General features: G+C 41.6%; 2 protein-coding genes across 2 annotated transcripts in view; both read right to left on the reverse strand.

The window, feature by feature from the left end:
* LOC311045363 (oxysterol-binding protein-related protein 1-like) overlaps window positions 1-6,259 on the reverse strand; it is a 28,212-nt gene extending 21,953 nt beyond the window's left edge. The window contains exons 1-5 of the mRNA XM_084057208.1: window positions 6,158-6,259; window positions 5,652-5,753; window positions 5,229-5,348; window positions 4,915-4,993; window positions 3,763-3,869 (exon numbers count right to left, since the gene is read on the reverse strand). Coding sequence (XP_083913334.1) covers window positions 3,763-3,869; window positions 4,915-4,993; window positions 5,229-5,348; window positions 5,652-5,753; window positions 6,158-6,235 — 486 coding nt within the window. The 5' untranslated portion in view covers window positions 6,236-6,259. The remainder of the gene's footprint in view (window positions 1-3,762; window positions 3,870-4,914; window positions 4,994-5,228; window positions 5,349-5,651; window positions 5,754-6,157) is intronic.
* Window positions 6,260-6,569: 310 nt separating this feature from the next.
* LOC311045038 (oxysterol-binding protein-related protein 1-like) lies at window positions 6,570-9,189 on the reverse strand (the record flags this gene model as incomplete). The annotated part of the gene is made up of 7 exons (XM_084056849.1): window positions 9,039-9,189; window positions 8,281-8,366; window positions 8,103-8,177; window positions 7,738-7,849; window positions 7,551-7,636; window positions 7,049-7,193; window positions 6,570-6,574 (listed from the first exon to the last, which is right to left on the reverse strand). The coding sequence occupies exons 1-7, from the start codon at window positions 9,160-9,162 to the stop codon at window positions 6,570-6,572; spliced, it is 633 nt and encodes a 210-aa protein (XP_083912975.1). The 5' UTR covers window positions 9,163-9,189.
* Between the last annotated feature and the right edge of the window lie 7,836 nt (window positions 9,190-17,025).

The raw sequence follows: 17,025 nt of genomic DNA on the forward strand, positions 1-17,025 counted from the left end.
GACCTTGTAGGTCAGCTATTTTTCAAGTATAATTGGGCTTAAACTGTTTTTCTTTGTCACAAATCTTTGGTCTGAACTAAAATGGCTTAAAATGTACTTTTAGCAAGATTGATTTTGCCTCTCCATTACCAAGAAGAGTACCAAATGGAAAATGAAGGACATGCGCAGGAAAAAGGTCCAGAGTGCTGTTCTATGGCTCAGAAAAACATAACATTACTGGGGCGCCCGCTGGCATAGCGGTCCAGGCACATACCACATATAGGCTCTAAAAGCAACCTGACAGCGCATCACGTGTTTGAATCCCATTCCCGACGGCCTTTTGCGTGTCTCTCTCTCCCCGTTTCCTGTCTATCTACACTGTATACTATCAATAAAGTCAGAAAAGCCCCCCCAAAAAATATTTTAAAAAAACTTAGCATTCCTAAAAAAGTAAAAATCGCATCCTCAGTGTTCTTGCAGTGTCTTGACCCCATGAGAGGGGGAGGTCAGCACAGGGAGAAAACAGAGCATTTAACCCATACTCTGGTCCTTATACCCTGGATGTAAGAGATGACAGCCACTGATTCAGTCACCTGGTCAGAGGAGGGAGGGGGGTTGGGCAACATCTGCGGTTTTACTAGAGCAGCTGTGCATCAACATAAAGGCCTTCTGTAGAAACACACTACTGCCATGCTGCCAGTCTAACTGCGGTGAGAGCAACGCAGAATTATGGAATGGCTTATCTGTGCGTCAGTAAGTGGTTGGATGATCTGAGCTTCCATATTCCTTTGGCAGGTGTGGGTGCATTCATACTGCTATATGAAACACCAAGAAAGGTTAGGCGTTTGCAAATCCTGGTTGTGTGTTGTGAGAAAGCGTGTCCAGGCAGCCGTCACAACCCACTCCAGGGAGCTTCTAAGACCCAAGTTGGCCTACATACTGCACAATCTCCTTGGTGACCTCGAGACACTTTGCCTTCTCCACGAGACAGAGAACTGTCTACTTCAATCACTTAGCAATCATACTCTCCCTGTGTGTGTACTAGAGATATGACATCCTGGCCAGCAAAACCCCAGCTCTGCAGCTAATGAAGTGGGTCATCGGATCACATCCACCCTGGCTGAAGGGCAGGACTGTAATTGCTGCGAAAGACTCCCTGCTATGAATCATGGTTCCATGTTACACATCACACAACACAACAGCATGCGAGTCTACATTGGTTACGTAATGTGCAAAACAAATGTTTACCAACCAGCACAAACAAAGCAGACCCATCTGGTCAACTAGCTGTCAGAACAATAGGAGGGTAGGATTAATACTATCCACATTGCCATTCTCAGAACTCTGTAGGCGACTAGGCGTTATAATCCAGTCGGTCTGGGGTAGTAGCTCTAGGTCTAGGAATCATGCTTATTATCCATAGAGCTCATCCCATTTGACCCAGTGCTCTGGCAGCCAATTCCTCCTCTTGGTCTCTATATAGTAGTATTTCAATGGCATTCCAGACAAAATGTAATGGCTTCTGCATCCCAATGATCTCTATGCGATGTTATTCCTGAACACAATCAATAGCTGTTGCCAATCTATACTTGAAAGGAAACTCAACTATACGCATGTCGACTGTGGGTCCTGGGCTAAAAAGACTTAAAAACATAGGAGGAGGTAGAGCACACCAAACTATGGTAAAATACTTCCTTATTTGAGAAACAATTGGCTAGCCGCTATGTTTCGATCCGATATGGATCTTCTTCAGGTCAATCTATACTTAAATGATGACTTCATATAATTGGTCCTCACTAACAGTCATGATAAAATGGTAAAAATAAATTGTGCAGGACTGTGGACACTTCAGAAAACCGCCTACCGGTGACATCATCATTTGGCAGATTTGTTTTTGCAAGATAATAGAAGGAATAGATAGTTCCTTCTATTAGCTAATAGAAGGAATAGATAGTTCCTTCTATTAGCTTAGATTCCCCATCGATGATGTCACTGGTAGGCAGGTTTTGAACTGTCCACAGCCCTCCTCTGAGACCGTTACCATATTATCATGAGGATTAGTGAGGACCTATTATATGAAGATAGGTTAAAAATGGGTGAAGTCGTCCTTTAATGCAGCTTCAGGCAAATGAGCATCTTTATGATAAAGGAGGCTAAAAATCCCCTAGCACGAGAACGATGCTCTGAATTTCTTTAATTGTATTAGATGTATTAGGACATCTGTGCAGCTATTCAGTGCATTCAGCAAGGCCATGAATTTAAACTGGGGGTCTGTGGGTGCCTCTCTGAACTGAGGATCATCCTAATCCCAGTCTAAACCCAATTATAGTTCTCAGTCTGACAGTTCTGGCCCCGTACCAGCCCCGATTATTGTGGATCATTTCAGCTTCTGCAGATTCACATTTTGGAAAGTCACAAAAAGCTCTCTCGACATAACGTTCCACACACTTCTAGTCTCTCCAGTTTGACTTTGATCAATTATGACAATTTCAGAAGAATCTTCAAGCTTCTAATCTATGCACAGCATATACAGTAGCACCCCCAATGCCTTTTACAGTAGTTGACAACATGTATGACAGTAAAAGCTAATGGTCAGTTTATGCAGTATGCATAAAGGCCACAGAGCACTGAAGGTTTCAGTATGCAAATACCTCTTCATCTAGGAGAGATTCTAAAAACCATAGGAATGACTGCAGCATACAGTATAGTGCAGTTACGGGTCAATTTTTACACTTTCAGAGTTAAATGAACACTCAGGATTTTACTGTGAGAATAGATTCCTGCTTTAAATATTGTTCTAGGCCATCTCTAAATAGAACAACCCAAAAGTAAAAAACAAAACAAAATCTATACCATGTCCTCAGGGAGCAAGCCCACTGCAAAAAACGTAGCCAGTTGTTCCGATGACAATGAAAAGCAAGGACGCAGAGAATAAAGAATGAGATAAAAGAGCAAGTTGTCCACTTGTACCTGTGCAGATGTTTCTATCCTCTCCTCCAACTGCTCGGACGCTCTGCTGGGCTGGAGGAAGCGTGGCTGTGAGCGGGTGTGTTGTTAATGTGCGAGGGGTTGAACGCATGAGACAGTCAGAGCCTGTGAATATGCACGCGCTCGACTTCCCTCCCTCAATGCACAGTCTTTCCCTAGAGCAGGAGCCAAAGCGCCTCGGTGTGTGTGTGTGTGTGTGTGTGTGTGTGGGTGTGTGTGTGTGTGTGTGTGTGTGTGTGTGTGTGTGTGTGTGTGTGTGTGTGTGTCTGTCTGCCTGCACTGATCTACGAGCTGAATGCAGACCTCAGCATAAAAGCGGATCTTGCCTGTGTCCTTCCTACAGCCACGCTAGTGATTAGCACACTGTTCTGTGGCTCCCCCAAGGGCACAGCATGGTCACTATAGGACAGGTGGACAGGGATACACACACCTCTGCTCCCCCAACACACACACACACACACACACAGATATTATCTCACTCACACTTACCGTATGGTGGAGAGGGAGCTACGTTAAGTGGGAGGGGTTAGGTTATTTTGATAACCATTCAGCATGAATTCCGAAGCCAATAGGAGAGCAGCACATGGGTGCGTGCAAAAGTCTGTAGGAATCAATGGGGATAAAGATAGACTCTGACGCATGAATACAGGTAAAAAAAAAAGAAAAGAGAACTGTCTTCAGCAAAACTTCACAAACACAAGCTAGATTCTACATGATCAAAGATAACAGTCTGCTCCTAATAAAAACAGTTGTATGTGCGTATGGGAGAAAATGTTGAATATATTATTTCTCTACCTCCTCCTGTTTGGACAACAATCCCAGGCAGAGGTGGAGGGCAGCACAGGTCTCACTGGAGAGGCTGCAGGTCTCCTTGGCTTTCAGCATAAGGGGAGCAGCCAGTGCTTAAAAAACAGGAAGAACAAAAAGTCATAATAAAACATATATTAATTGTCTTTAACATGCAAGAGTTCAAACTACAGTAAGTGAATGTATTAACAGTAAAATCCTCAGTCTTAGGGAAAGAGGAAGGGAAGTATTTTCTGGCCCCCTGGGGAGGAGAAATGACTTTTCAGCATTTATCCAGCAGATGGCTGCTAAGATGGCTCAGGTGAGCTATTAGGGGTTAAGTGTCTTGCTCAGGGACACTTCGACAGGTAGACTGGGTGAGCTGAGGTTACATTGAAGCGCATTGGACATGCTGGCCATTCATAGGCACAGCAGCTTAAAACGGCCGGGGTCCACTGTCACGAACGATCGAAAACGGTTTCGACCAATGGGCTCGACTCACAAGCTTGCGCACAAGCTTACGCACAGGGTTGCCCATGGAGGGAAAACGCGTCACCTCCATGACGCAAAACGTGTCACAGAAGCCCCAAATAGGCCCCGCCTGTCACATTTCCCAACCCGAAAGAAGGGGTGATTTAGGCAAGCCCCCAGAGCCGCACGGTCAATCTGAGAATGCAACACTTACGCATTTAAAATGCTTCTACCGTTTGTGTGCCAGCTCATAACTCTATGGCCACCCCTATTCGACCCAATATTGGTACTTCCGGCAGACAGATTCTATTAGACCCAATGGATCCAGTTTTAAACTTCTGGAAGACTTCCGGGTGCTTCAAACTCCACTGAGCAACTTTCATAGAAATTAATAGCTGGGGGCGGGGCAATCCGCCATCTCGATATATTATAAATCTATGGATTTAAGAGTATGCGCTGGGTGAGCAACTCAATGCAAGTGGATGGGCGGGGATTTACGGTGCCCTCTCTATTATTTTTTAACTCTATGCTCTCTACCCACTCAGCTACAGCCGCCTATTAGTTTATCCATTTGTCTGACAGTGTACAAATGAAACCAAATGGAACGGTCCATTTGGTTACATTTGTACACTCTTCAATGAACACTCAAGATTTTATAGTATAGCAGAAGATGCCACATCACTCTCTTACCCTGATCCTCTGCATTTTTCACCATAGAGAGAAATGTAGATGTTTCACTTGCCAATTTCTGTTGGCAGGCGTCAGCTACCTGAAAGAGTGGTTTGTCATCAAGGAAATGGAATCGTGTGTAGTGAAGTTCACACAGCTACAGCCAGCTCTAAACCCCACACTGTAAAAGCCTGAGTGTTAGTTTAACTATGAGAGTTTTATGAGCGTGTACAAATGGAACCAAATGTATGGGTCCATTTGGTTCAATTTGTACAATCTCAAGAGTTAAATTAACACTGAGGATCATTTAAACTCCTAACTTTAATTGATCTCACCTGAAGGGCTTGTGCCAAGTTCCCCAGTGATGCACTTCCTTCATCATAATCCACAATCTGCCGTTGAGCACAGTGCCCGGTACTGTAGGCTGAATGCTTTGCCACGGCATCCATCCATCTCTAAATGCACATAAAAAGACAAGTGCATCCAAAAATAAGTTAGAAAGTACACAGCGGGGAAGGGTGTAGAATATCGTCGCTATTGGACGGAAACCTACTGTATGTCGTGTTGCCGTTGTGGCAAAAATACCACAAACCATACCAGTACTGGTATTTTTGCTACTATTGTGCAACACTGTCATATGACAAAATATAGACTAGGGGGTAAGTGGTTAAAGGATGACCAATAGCATACATTTATGAAAAAGATGAAATATAGAGATACAAGGTTTCTGTATGTAAGTCATGTCAATCCAACCTCACTTTTCTTTTGGCCATTGAATCAGTCGTGGAGGAGACCTTAAAGCAATGGATGGTGTCATCAAGGCATTTGATGGTGAAGAGGCAATTATCCCATGGTTTGACCTGCACGTACATGATGAAATCGCTTACTGCACATACATACCTACAGTCACTATGGAGATCTCAAACGGTAGCTACAGCAAATAACCTGCTCTATCGAAGCCAGATGGATGGCAGAGACTCGTTCACAAATTCCTTTTTAATGTTATTTAGTAGATTAAAATAAGTCAAGCACTTGGAAGTCTCATGATTCTTAAACAATGTTGCCACGTGTGATGGCAATCTGTGATTTGAGCAATCCCTCTGAATATATACTAAATGTTAGCAGAAATATTGCCAACATTAGAAAGCCAATAATTCCTCTGATTGTGAATGCATGTTGAAATTCAACTGATTTAAATTAAATATACATTTGGAATCTTTATAAACAATGACAACACTGTATTATAGAGCCCAAATTATATTACCTTACAGTAGGCTTGTGTTAGAGTCTTAAAGCCCTGCTTTCTTATTCCAGCCAGTGCATCAGCTCTAAAGAGGGACATGGATAGATTTATGAAAGTTAGACATAAAAGGACCCTATACACATTGCAAACTCCAGGCAGATAGGAAAGAAATGTCACCCATCCACCCATCTATCATCTGTTTAACAGAAATGTCTAAAGGGGATAATAACTCACTGACTGGGGTACCAGGACAGGGTTCCATCTTCAATAACCACCCAGTGTGACCGCCAGCCAACTAAACGTGAACTCTGTCAAAAGGTAGACATGGATATGAGCTATTTTTGGTATAAATCCCTGTAACCTGACTGTACATCTCTCCCAACACTGGAGTACCTTCCAAAGTGGGCCTTCAAACTTGCGTGCTGCACTTTTCTCATCCTTTGGGGAAGATAATAGTTATACAAAATTACACTTAACTTAACATGCCTGCAGCATTATATAATGCATACAGTATACAGTAATATAATATAGTATAGAATGAAGCATTACATGGTATTTACCTGGACATTACAGGCTGCCAGAATCAGTCTAAGTTCTTCATTATGGGCCAAATCAGATACTGTCTGATCTGCAAAAAAGTCAGCCAGTCAAAAAGATTTAACTCACCCTCTAGCGGCTAGAGAGATTGAGTTGTATATTTTTTGGCTCGCTGACTTCAAGCCCCTCTGGACCAGTGATAATTTACATGAATCATCAGCTCTTTGCACGCAACTGTTAATATAACTGTTTTGAAAACACATGATGTTCATTCATTACAGCAATAAGCAACAGCATTATTTGAGCTAATGTTTAATTAGATAGATTCAATAAAATGACGGGGAAAGATTGAGAAGACTGACTGATCTACTATACCATTCTTGTTTTTGATACTGGGGTTGGCTCCAGATCGGAGTAGCTTTAGAACACACTCTTTGTGCCCCCTGTAGGCTGCACAGTGTAATGGCGTGTTGCCCACCAGATCCCTGCAGTGGACGTCAGGGGGCTCCTCTTGGCTGAGCTGAGGGATTAACATCAGACAGTGAACAAGTGAACAGAGAGTTGAGTGAACAAGGGCAACAACATAACAAGGCAGGAAGATTTTTTTTTTGGTGTATATATATGAAATGCCAACTTCACTCATCCACAAGCATCAAACCTCCCAACATGATGTTGTTATGATACATTGTGTGGCCCCTTGTTAGATTGAACTAATGAGCACAAACTTTAGCAACATGCTCAGCAGCCGCCGACAAGGACAAGTTAACAGCTGAGGTCAAGCATAGAAGCACCCAGTCCACTATGTTCCCAATGGGAAATATTGCCATCAACAGCCTGCCTCTATATTTTGCCCAAAGGCTCAGTGTCAGATACTGACCAGTTTTGACAGCGTGGCGATATCTCCGTCTCTGGCTGCTTGCAGAAACTTGTCTTCTTGCCTAAGTTCCTCTCTTCTCTCTGCAGCTGTATAAATGAAACCATTTTGAGAACCATGTCAAGCACACCTACAGCAATGAGAGTCCATCAATCATTTTCTATTTTTTCAGCCCGCAATCACCACATACCCTCTAGCATAGTAATGATTTCATCATCCTCTGTGACGTCTTTGGGGATTTGGGCTGTTCCATTGATTATGTTGGCGCTGGCATCATACCTCAGCAGCAACAGAACAATCTCCTATACGGTCCATTGGAAATAATTGATTACTTCATTTACAGTAGGGGGGAAAATGACATGTTCTTTTTTACATCACTCAAACCCTTCAATAGGGAAAACCGAATGAATGCATGTGGATCGTCTCTAGAGGGTGGTACAAATATTATCAGAGTTATGTGTTGAGAATTTGGCTTATGGTGAGGCAGATGTGCCCGGTAAACAAAATACAGAAGCCAACAGAGTGAAAAGAATTAGAACATTAGTACTATTTCACCTTTCTTCCAATGTGGGAAGCTGTGTGTAGCGGTGTATCGCCCAAGTTGTTCTGCACATTTACATCAGCACCTGCCTATACGGACACATCCACAAACCCATGACATTGGTGGCAAACCACTTGAGAAACATATAATATGCATCTACATACAAAATGCAGTTTCACAGCACCCAATTACCTTGAGCAGTTCTTCCACTGTGTCAATGTGACCAGAATAACTGGCCAAATGCAGTGGGGTCCATCCTGCACTGGCTCTGTGCTTAGCTAGAATGACAGTCAATAAGAATTCTTATTAGTCAGTCTAACAAGACTTCTTATTAGTCAGTCTAACAAGACTTCAGCTATGTGATGGTGGTGTTTGTTAACCCATTCAATCCGGGGACGTATCTGTGTCATTTTAGATTTCTTTGGCTATTCAAAAATAGCAGATCTTCAAGCTCATAGCGCAGCACCGAGTGCCACGCTATGAGCTTGTAGATCTGCTATTTTTTGAAGAATCGTGAAAATCTTTGAATATGTTTTTAAAGCTGAATATTTGTAACTCAAATCTTTGCTTCTGGGGATTCTACAAATGTCTTCTAAATCCTAACAGTTTTTTGAAAAAACTCAGTGGCTCTCAAACTTTTTCATGTCAAGGACCCCCAAAATGATATGATTTGGCCACGGACCCTCATCTCAAAATATGTTGTTCCAGGGACCCCCCAGAAGCAAAGATTTGAGTTTAGAATGTTTGCTTTAAAAGTATATATATATATATATATTCAAAGATTTTCAAGATTTTTCAAAAATAGCAGATCTACAAGCTCATAGCGCTATGAGCTTGTATATCTGCTATTTTTGAATAGCCAAAAGTATAAAACTAATGGTTAAAGTGGTACACAGACGCGTTCCCGGTTTGAATGGTTTCAAATAGATTTTTGTCAATAATTCACTTACATTTGCAGTTGATGTTGAGACATTGCTTCTGCTCAGTTCTTAAATGGAGGAGTTTTTGAATTTGGAAACAACTGCCGCTCTTTGCATAGTGGAGCAGCTGTTCCTCTGGATTAGATGGCTCCATCGCCACACTACTTTCTGAGGTGTTACTCGCCTCCTTAAACAAATATGTATTGTAGCTACATTAAAAGTCATCATAACAGTTATTTAATTGAACACATCAAAAACCTAAGCAGCTCATACAGTATAGGCCAGTGGCCAAACTTTTTCAGGTCAAGGACCCCCAAATATATGTATTTAGCCATGGACCCCATCTGAAAGTATTTTGTGCCAGGTACCCCATACACGATTTGTGTTGATAACATTTTTTAAATACAAAGTACAGTATTAAATCATGTTGCTTTGTGAGCTTGTAGATGGGCTATTTTCAAATAGGCTATAGGGTTAAAGTGGTTAAAATTATTTTGATTCAATATTAACACATTTTGACTATAACTGGACTATAGCCTATAAAAGTTTTATGATAATGCATTGGCATTTGATGTGGAGTTGTAGCAAGTTGTAGCCTATAGTCTATACGTTATAGGCTATAGGCTACAACCTGCAATCTAAACATTAAAAGCCAATAGGCTACAATCCCTAAACATGTTTCACCAAATTTCAAAATGTTAAAAAACGCTTAAGGATTCCTCATTCCTCCATATGGGCAGGCGGGGCTTTAATTTTAAACGATCAAAACAATGGAAAAATACAGATTAAAATATTTGAGGGGGGCAAACTGAACTATCAGTTCACTGTCTGTCACACACACAACATACAGGCTATAGGCCTATATTGCAACAGTGTGCAAATAAATAATGTAGGACAACAACATGTAGCCAAGTTCAACTCACAGGTTTCGCAGTCATTTTACAACGAGACGACCTGGAACGTTGGACAGTTGCTCAAGTGAAATGTGATCATTTAAACCAGCTGACAGCTGCAGCCATAGCTGGGCTGCTCATGTGACCTGTGTGTGTTAACTTGTATAATAACTAAACTTAAAGAGTAGCCTATAAAACAGGATATCGGATGGTATACCAATGTTTAAGAATGAAGTGGTCGACTGTCAACCGTCGCGAGATAGCCTGTTTCCTCATAATTCCAGGGGGGAGTGCATCATTGATCGTTTGGTTTTCATACAAAATGATTTCCATTTTCATCTCTTGTACACTAGGTGGAAGTATTTACTAGGTTTTTCCCAGAGCCTTGGTTTCATTGTGCATAGCCTACCACTTTCACTGCGTCGCTGTTTTTGGCATGTATTGGCGAAATTAATACACAAATAAATAAATAAGAAAAATCCATAATTTTCAACAAAAAAAAGCGAAAATATCCTGATCAGATCTTTATGAAAAGGGCTTGGTATGCTTATCAGTCTTTAGCCCCTCCCAACACTCACCGAACACATCACTGAAGTAGCCTAGCCCAGGGGTCTTCAACAGGGGGTCCGGGACCCCTAGGTGATCCTCAGAGTTACTACAGGGGGGGGCACCAAATCTTTGTGTGATATGGATTTTCTTTTTAACCACTTCAACCCTAGAATCTCTATTCTGAGGGGAACATTAGCCGAACATTAGCAGATCTACAAGCACACAACATGTTTGTAGATCTGCTATTTTCGGCAAAGAGGTTTTGTGTGAAGGGGGAAAAGAGCAGATCAAGTACAGAGCCAATGGTCAAGTTTACTTAATAATGAGGGTTTTAGTGGTTAAATGTCTGAAATAAACAAAAAACATTAATTCACACAATACTGATAGTCTATGAAGCTCACCCTGAATCTGAAACACAATTTTCTACAATATAGTGGGGTCCAAAAAGTTCAATCAAACTTAAAGGCATATGACTTTGCCCTGTATATAGGCGTAGGCCTACATAATAAAAATAAAAAGTATCCATCATTTCACTCTATACTAGCAGTTATCAGCAACTGGAGTAGTGTGGTGGTGTTTACCTGCAGGAACACATCTGCCCTTATTACCCTCTCACAGTATTTTGTTTTCACTGTTTGTTTTGGAGGTTTGGAGGTTTTTGGGGCTATCAAAACAAACAGTGAGAAGATCAAAATATAGAGGAACATGTCAAAAACGAATTCTGCAGGGTCCTAGCCTGGGACCAGACGAATCTGCCAGTGCAAAAAACATTATTGTGATATAGTCTGGCCACACGAGGCAAGCAGGGTTTGCCTCGTGTTTAAGTGTACGGTGTTTAAGTGTACGGTCACACCTAACTTTCTGCTTATGTGGCCGTCTTTTTGCATTGGTTTTCATTTTCAATGGGAACAGAGCGTTTTGTAGCCCTTGCGCAGCCATGTGTTGTGGACACCTTGCGTTTATACGTTTGATGCGCCAGGGCACCTCCAATAGATAAAAAGTCTATTTGAAGCTATAATCTCTCAAGAACAGATTCAGAGCTGCGCTATACTGAATCTGTCGGGAGCCCCGTTCAGAACGTGTGAGCATTGGCCTACAAGTGGGCGTGCCCATCAGGAAGCAGGCCGTGCTTTACCCAATCAAATGTAGTGGCCGGGATTTACATCTGTGCGCTGGCTTCCCACTGAAAACAAACCCAAACTCATTTAACAATAGCGTCCTCGGAGCCGATAAAACCACGGATAGTTAGTAACATTTTAACTTGTTCTTTCATCATAGAAACAAGTGGGCTTATAACCAAAACGTTCCATGTTCTTTGGGAGGTATGGTGTTAGTGTTCCGTGGAGAAATATTGTTGGTGGGAATAAAAACATAGGCGCACCACCGGAAGTGGAGGGCTGAGGGCAGACCAAAACGTCGGTTTCCAGTCAGCGTCCGTCTATTTAATCACTCCCCCCACAGTCAAATTCAAAAGTGAAAAACGCTGGGGGCGCTGTTTTTCCTTTTTATTTGACGATGGGTTCCCAGATAGATTTGAAGCAGATAGGAGCTTTTGCCCCTCTGTCCAATCAGATGAGTCGAAGGCGGACCGGCTTGGCAACGTCAAGACTCTGCAACGTCCGCTCTGCAAGATACTCAGTTTTTTAGGCTGCGCTGGCTGCACAAAACAGGCGGGGCCTAATAGTGTTTAGAGAAGTTGTCAAAAACATATTTATGTAGAATGGGTATTGTGAAAAATATACATGTGAAAGATTATACCAAATGAGTTGTTTAATTGAAAATGTTAGCCTTATATAAATCTATTTTTAAAGGGGAATTTTCTTACCTTTTCTATGATGTTGTGATATCCTAGGATGAATGGCACAGTAGAAAAATTTCATAACTCCATCCCGGGTCCGCCAATGCTAAAAACGCACGCCCACCAGAAGTCTCGCTAGACGAGATTTCAATCTCGAGATTTCAATCTCAAGATTTCAATCTCGTCTAGCGAGACATTCGGTGGGGCGCATTCAAGACAATCACATTGCATAGTGTTCTGTCACTATGAACGTCAGATCTCACCAAAAACAAACAAAAAACGATCAAAATATGCGATCTAGCGCAAGGCCTATTGGTGCACGTTTTTAGCTGTGGCGGACCCGGGATGGAGTTATGACATTTTTCTACTGTACCATTCATCCTAGGATATCATAACATCATAGAAAAGATAAGAAAACCGTGGTCCAAAATCCCCCTTTAAGCTATTTTTATAGCTCAAGTTGCCAGGCAGCCCACTTTCTTCAACTTAATCACTGTGCCAGTCAGCAGTGGGCCTGATGATTTCTTAACGTGTATAAATCAGTCAGTATTATCAGTGTCATGTACTATAACAGTGCCTTGGAAGCACCGCTGCTGCATACATTAATCAAAGTATATTCATCAAATCAGGTCTGGCGAGGGAAGAAGTATGCTGCACTACTGTCTGTACTTCCTGTTAATTAGCTTGGCAATTATTGTAAGCTGTCACAGTTCTTAAGCGGCAGGGTGGACTGTGTGTGCTCCAGAGCGTAATCCCCCACAAATGACAAGATAATGGAGGCAAAGAGAAGGCATGCTTCAAAGGGAACCTGGAGATAGAATCCCCACCAGGGACATTTTAGGGACAGGCAGTGGAAGAGACAGTGAGAGAGAGGTAGTGGAAAGTTAACACTTGATATATTCCCTTCACTGAGAGCAGTCCGAGTATCAGAAGATTGTTCCGTATTATTTGACTGCATGCTGTGCAATGACACCGCCTGGCTCCGAAGGAAGCAAAACGTGTGTGGGGTGTTTCTATTCACAATACCGTAAGATGGAAACTTGAGTGAGTTGCAGTGGTGGAAAAAGTACTCGGATTCTTTACTTAAGTAAAAGTACCAATACTGCAATATGAAAATTCTCTATTACAAGTAAAAGTCCAGAATTCAAATTTACTTGAGTAAAAGTACAAAAGTATTGGCATCAAAATGTACTTAAAGTACCAAAAATAAAGGTACAAAATATTTGAAAATAGCAGATCTACAAGCTCACAACGCGTCGCGATGCGACGCGTTGTGAGCTTGTAGATCGGCTATTTTCAAATAGCCTAGATATAAAATAGGTTTAAAGTGGTTAATGTATGTTTCATTATATCATAATGAATATCTGAAAAGTAACTAGTAACTAAAGTTTTCAAATAAATGTAGTGGAGTAAAAGTACAATATTTGCCTCTGAGATGTAGTGGAGTAGAAGTAAAAGTATTGGAAATTGGAAATACTCAAGTAAAGTACAAATACCTCAAAATTGTACTTAAGTACAGTACTTGAGTAAATGTACTTAGTTACTTTCCACCATTGGTGTTTCTATTCACAATACCGTAAGATGGAAACTTGAGTGAGTTGGAAGATAATGTTTTTGCCCAACAACAAATCCCACTCTGATTTGTATTTGTGCTGTCATGCATTAGTATCCCACAATCCTCAGAGGTAGACCTGCACACATCTACTGATGTAGACCTACACAGATCAAATAGTCTCTTTGATGTTCTGTGTCTCTTCTGTGTCTCCAGTATTCTGCAGCATATGTTGTACAAAACATGGTTTCCCTTCATGTGTACATGAGTTCTTGCCAGTCCATCATCACGTTATCCAGGTTGCTTGGAAAATAAATGATTTGTTGACAAATAACCAGCATGAGCCCTATATCCTTCATCATACGCAGAATAGCTAAAATAGCTGATCTACAAGCTCATAAAGCACCTCGATGCAATGTGTTGAGCTTGTTGTTTGGCTTTTACCTACAGTATAATGGCATGCCTGAAATAGCAATGTCGGGGTTAATGTGGTTAAACTATTGCCTGCAGGATATTATGCACCTGTGCTGAAGAGGCAGCATGCTGCAGGTACTTATGCAGCAGTTCAATCTGGACTACCATATCTGAAACAAGCTGCCAGGATTGTCATCGCATTTACAGTACATAGTGTTTGCAATCCTCAGCAGATATCAGTATCCTGTGAGTTAAAACCTGACTTTAAAGTATGTGTACTAAAGTGTATTTTAGGTGTACTATAGCAGTTAGTATAGGGAGAATGTAATGTACCACACTATGCTGGACTAAAACAACAACAAAAACAACAACATCAACAACCAGTCAATCTATGTATATGTAACAGTGAATGTGGAAAACCAGGACGTTGTCAAACTCACTATGGAATTTGGGCAAGCGTGCTTGTCAATGCACAAGTCCATCGGCTGCCCAGCACAGGCGCTTGATCGCTCTGGCACGCCGCACAAGTCTCAAGGCCTCACTGTTGGTGCATCTGCTTTGTTTTTAACCCATTAAGACCTGAGGCCGATTCTTATTAATGTCTTCTAAATCCCAACAGTTTTCTGAAAAACGTATGTTTCTATATCAGTGGTTCTCAAACCTTTTCATGTCAAGGACCCCCAAAATGATATGTATTTGGCCGCCGACCCCCATCTCAAAATATTTTGTTCCAGGGACCCCCAGAAGCAAAGATTTGGGTTAAAAATGTTCGCTTTAAAATAATATAAATATATTAATATATATATATATAATATAATATATTAATTTGCACACATTGTCACGATTTTTCAAAAATAGCAGATCTACAAGCTCGTAGCGCGGCACTCGGTGCCGCGCTACGAGCTTGTAGATCTGCTATTTTTGAATAGTGTAAAAAAAAAAGTGTAAAATAATGCTTTTTTTGCTCAATTGAAAAAAGTGACACCGATAGGTCCCAGGTCTTTTTTTTTTTAAAGAAGGCCGATGCACACCTCAAAGGTTAGTGACAGGTGCGTAGAACAACCAGGGAGGTCCAAATGTTCAGAAAAGGATCTTCGATATCAAATCAAAGCAAGAGGTCCCGCACACTGTCTGGAACTTGCAAAAATTCAAGGAATGAAGAGCATCCGTTTTGCATTTCCAAACAGTGTGCAGGATCTCTTTCTTTGATTTGATTTTTAAGTGATGTAAAATGATCCCATTGAAAAGAATGTGTTCTTTAGCCAATTGCACACATGATCATCCTTCATTATTGGAGTTATGTGAGTGTCATTCTGTTGACTTGTGGACACCATTTGGAGGGATGTGTTTTAATTACAATAGGTCAAGAATGTAGGAAGTCTATACACACACACACACACACACACACACACACACACACACACACACACACACACACACACACACACACACACACACACACACACACACACACACACACACACCCCCACACACCTGAAATCTGGTATGTATTTACAGTGTGTGTGTGTGTGTGTGTGTGTGTGTGTGTGTGTGTGTGTGTGTGTGTGTGTGTGTGTGTGTGTGTGTGTGTGTGTGTGTGTGTGTGTGTGTGTGTGTGTGTGTGTGTGTGTGTATATATATATATATACACAAATAAATCATTACTTTAACCAATATGTATGGTAGAGTATATTAACACACTTGTACATGTACTGGCAATAAACAAACTGCTCTGAGTGTGTGTGTGTGTGTGTGTGTGTGTGTGTGTGTGTGTGTGTGTGTGTGTGTGTGTGTGTGTGTGTGTGTGTGTGTGTGTGTGTGTGTGTGTGTGTGTGTGTGGTGAATGAGAATGCTATGGCAATACAATTTGAGACGTTTCGGATTAGAATCGTGTGTTTTAGGCCAACAATTCCTATCTGAGATTGTGCACAGTAAATCCTTGGTCTAATGTTTAACTCTGAAAGTGTCAAACTGGACCCACAAGGGTCCACTTTTGAGCTTATACACACTAAGAATTTTGCTGTGTGTTGTGTGTGGTCCATCTGCTTTAAAATAAATCATAATGAAACCGAGCGTGAGCGTCTTCAGTCACGTCTGCAGGACTGTAGTGTTTTTGCCATTTCCACAGTGTGGGACCACAGCTGTGTTTCACCACTGTTCTTCACAAGATCTTCAGAACAGTGTTGAAAATACTCAGAGAGAGTATAAATGGACCTCAGCAATGTTCTGTTTACTTGCATATACAGTAACCATGCAGTGGCGTGCACAGACATTTTGAGGGGCAGGTGCTCTTATACTTTTTTTTGTTTACTTGGTCTGCTCTTTTTTCCCTCTACACCTATACCTCTTTGCCAAAAATAGCCGATCTACAAGCCCACAACGCCTCGCAGCGCGAGGCGTTGTGGGCTTGTAGATCTGCTATTTTTTGGCTAAAGTTCTCCTCAGAAAAGGGATGCTAGGTTTTGAGTGGTTACGGTAAAAAGAAAAATCATATCACATAAAGATTTGGCGGACCCTCTGTAGTAACTCTGAGGACCCCCTAGGGGTCTCGGACCCCCTGTTGAAGACCCCTGCTGTAAACTGAAGAAAAAAAAGAGAAAAAGGGCACTTCTGGTCAAGAGGGCAAAGGGCAGGCGCTCTAGCACCACCTATAGTCTATCTGTGCACGCCCCTGTAACCATGTAAAGAATATTGTGACAAGACACATCCTTGGATGCTTTACTGGTGCTGCCATGGTCTTGCATGTTTGATCTTTTATACATGTGCAAAATCAACATATTGAAATGAGTCTGCTCCACTAGCCATTGGCAT

This window comes from Gymnoscopelus microlampas (assembly GCF_963454915.1).
Source record: "Gymnoscopelus microlampas genome assembly, chromosome: 5".
NCBI lineage: Eukaryota > Metazoa > Chordata > Actinopteri > Myctophiformes > Myctophidae > Gymnoscopelus > Gymnoscopelus microlampas.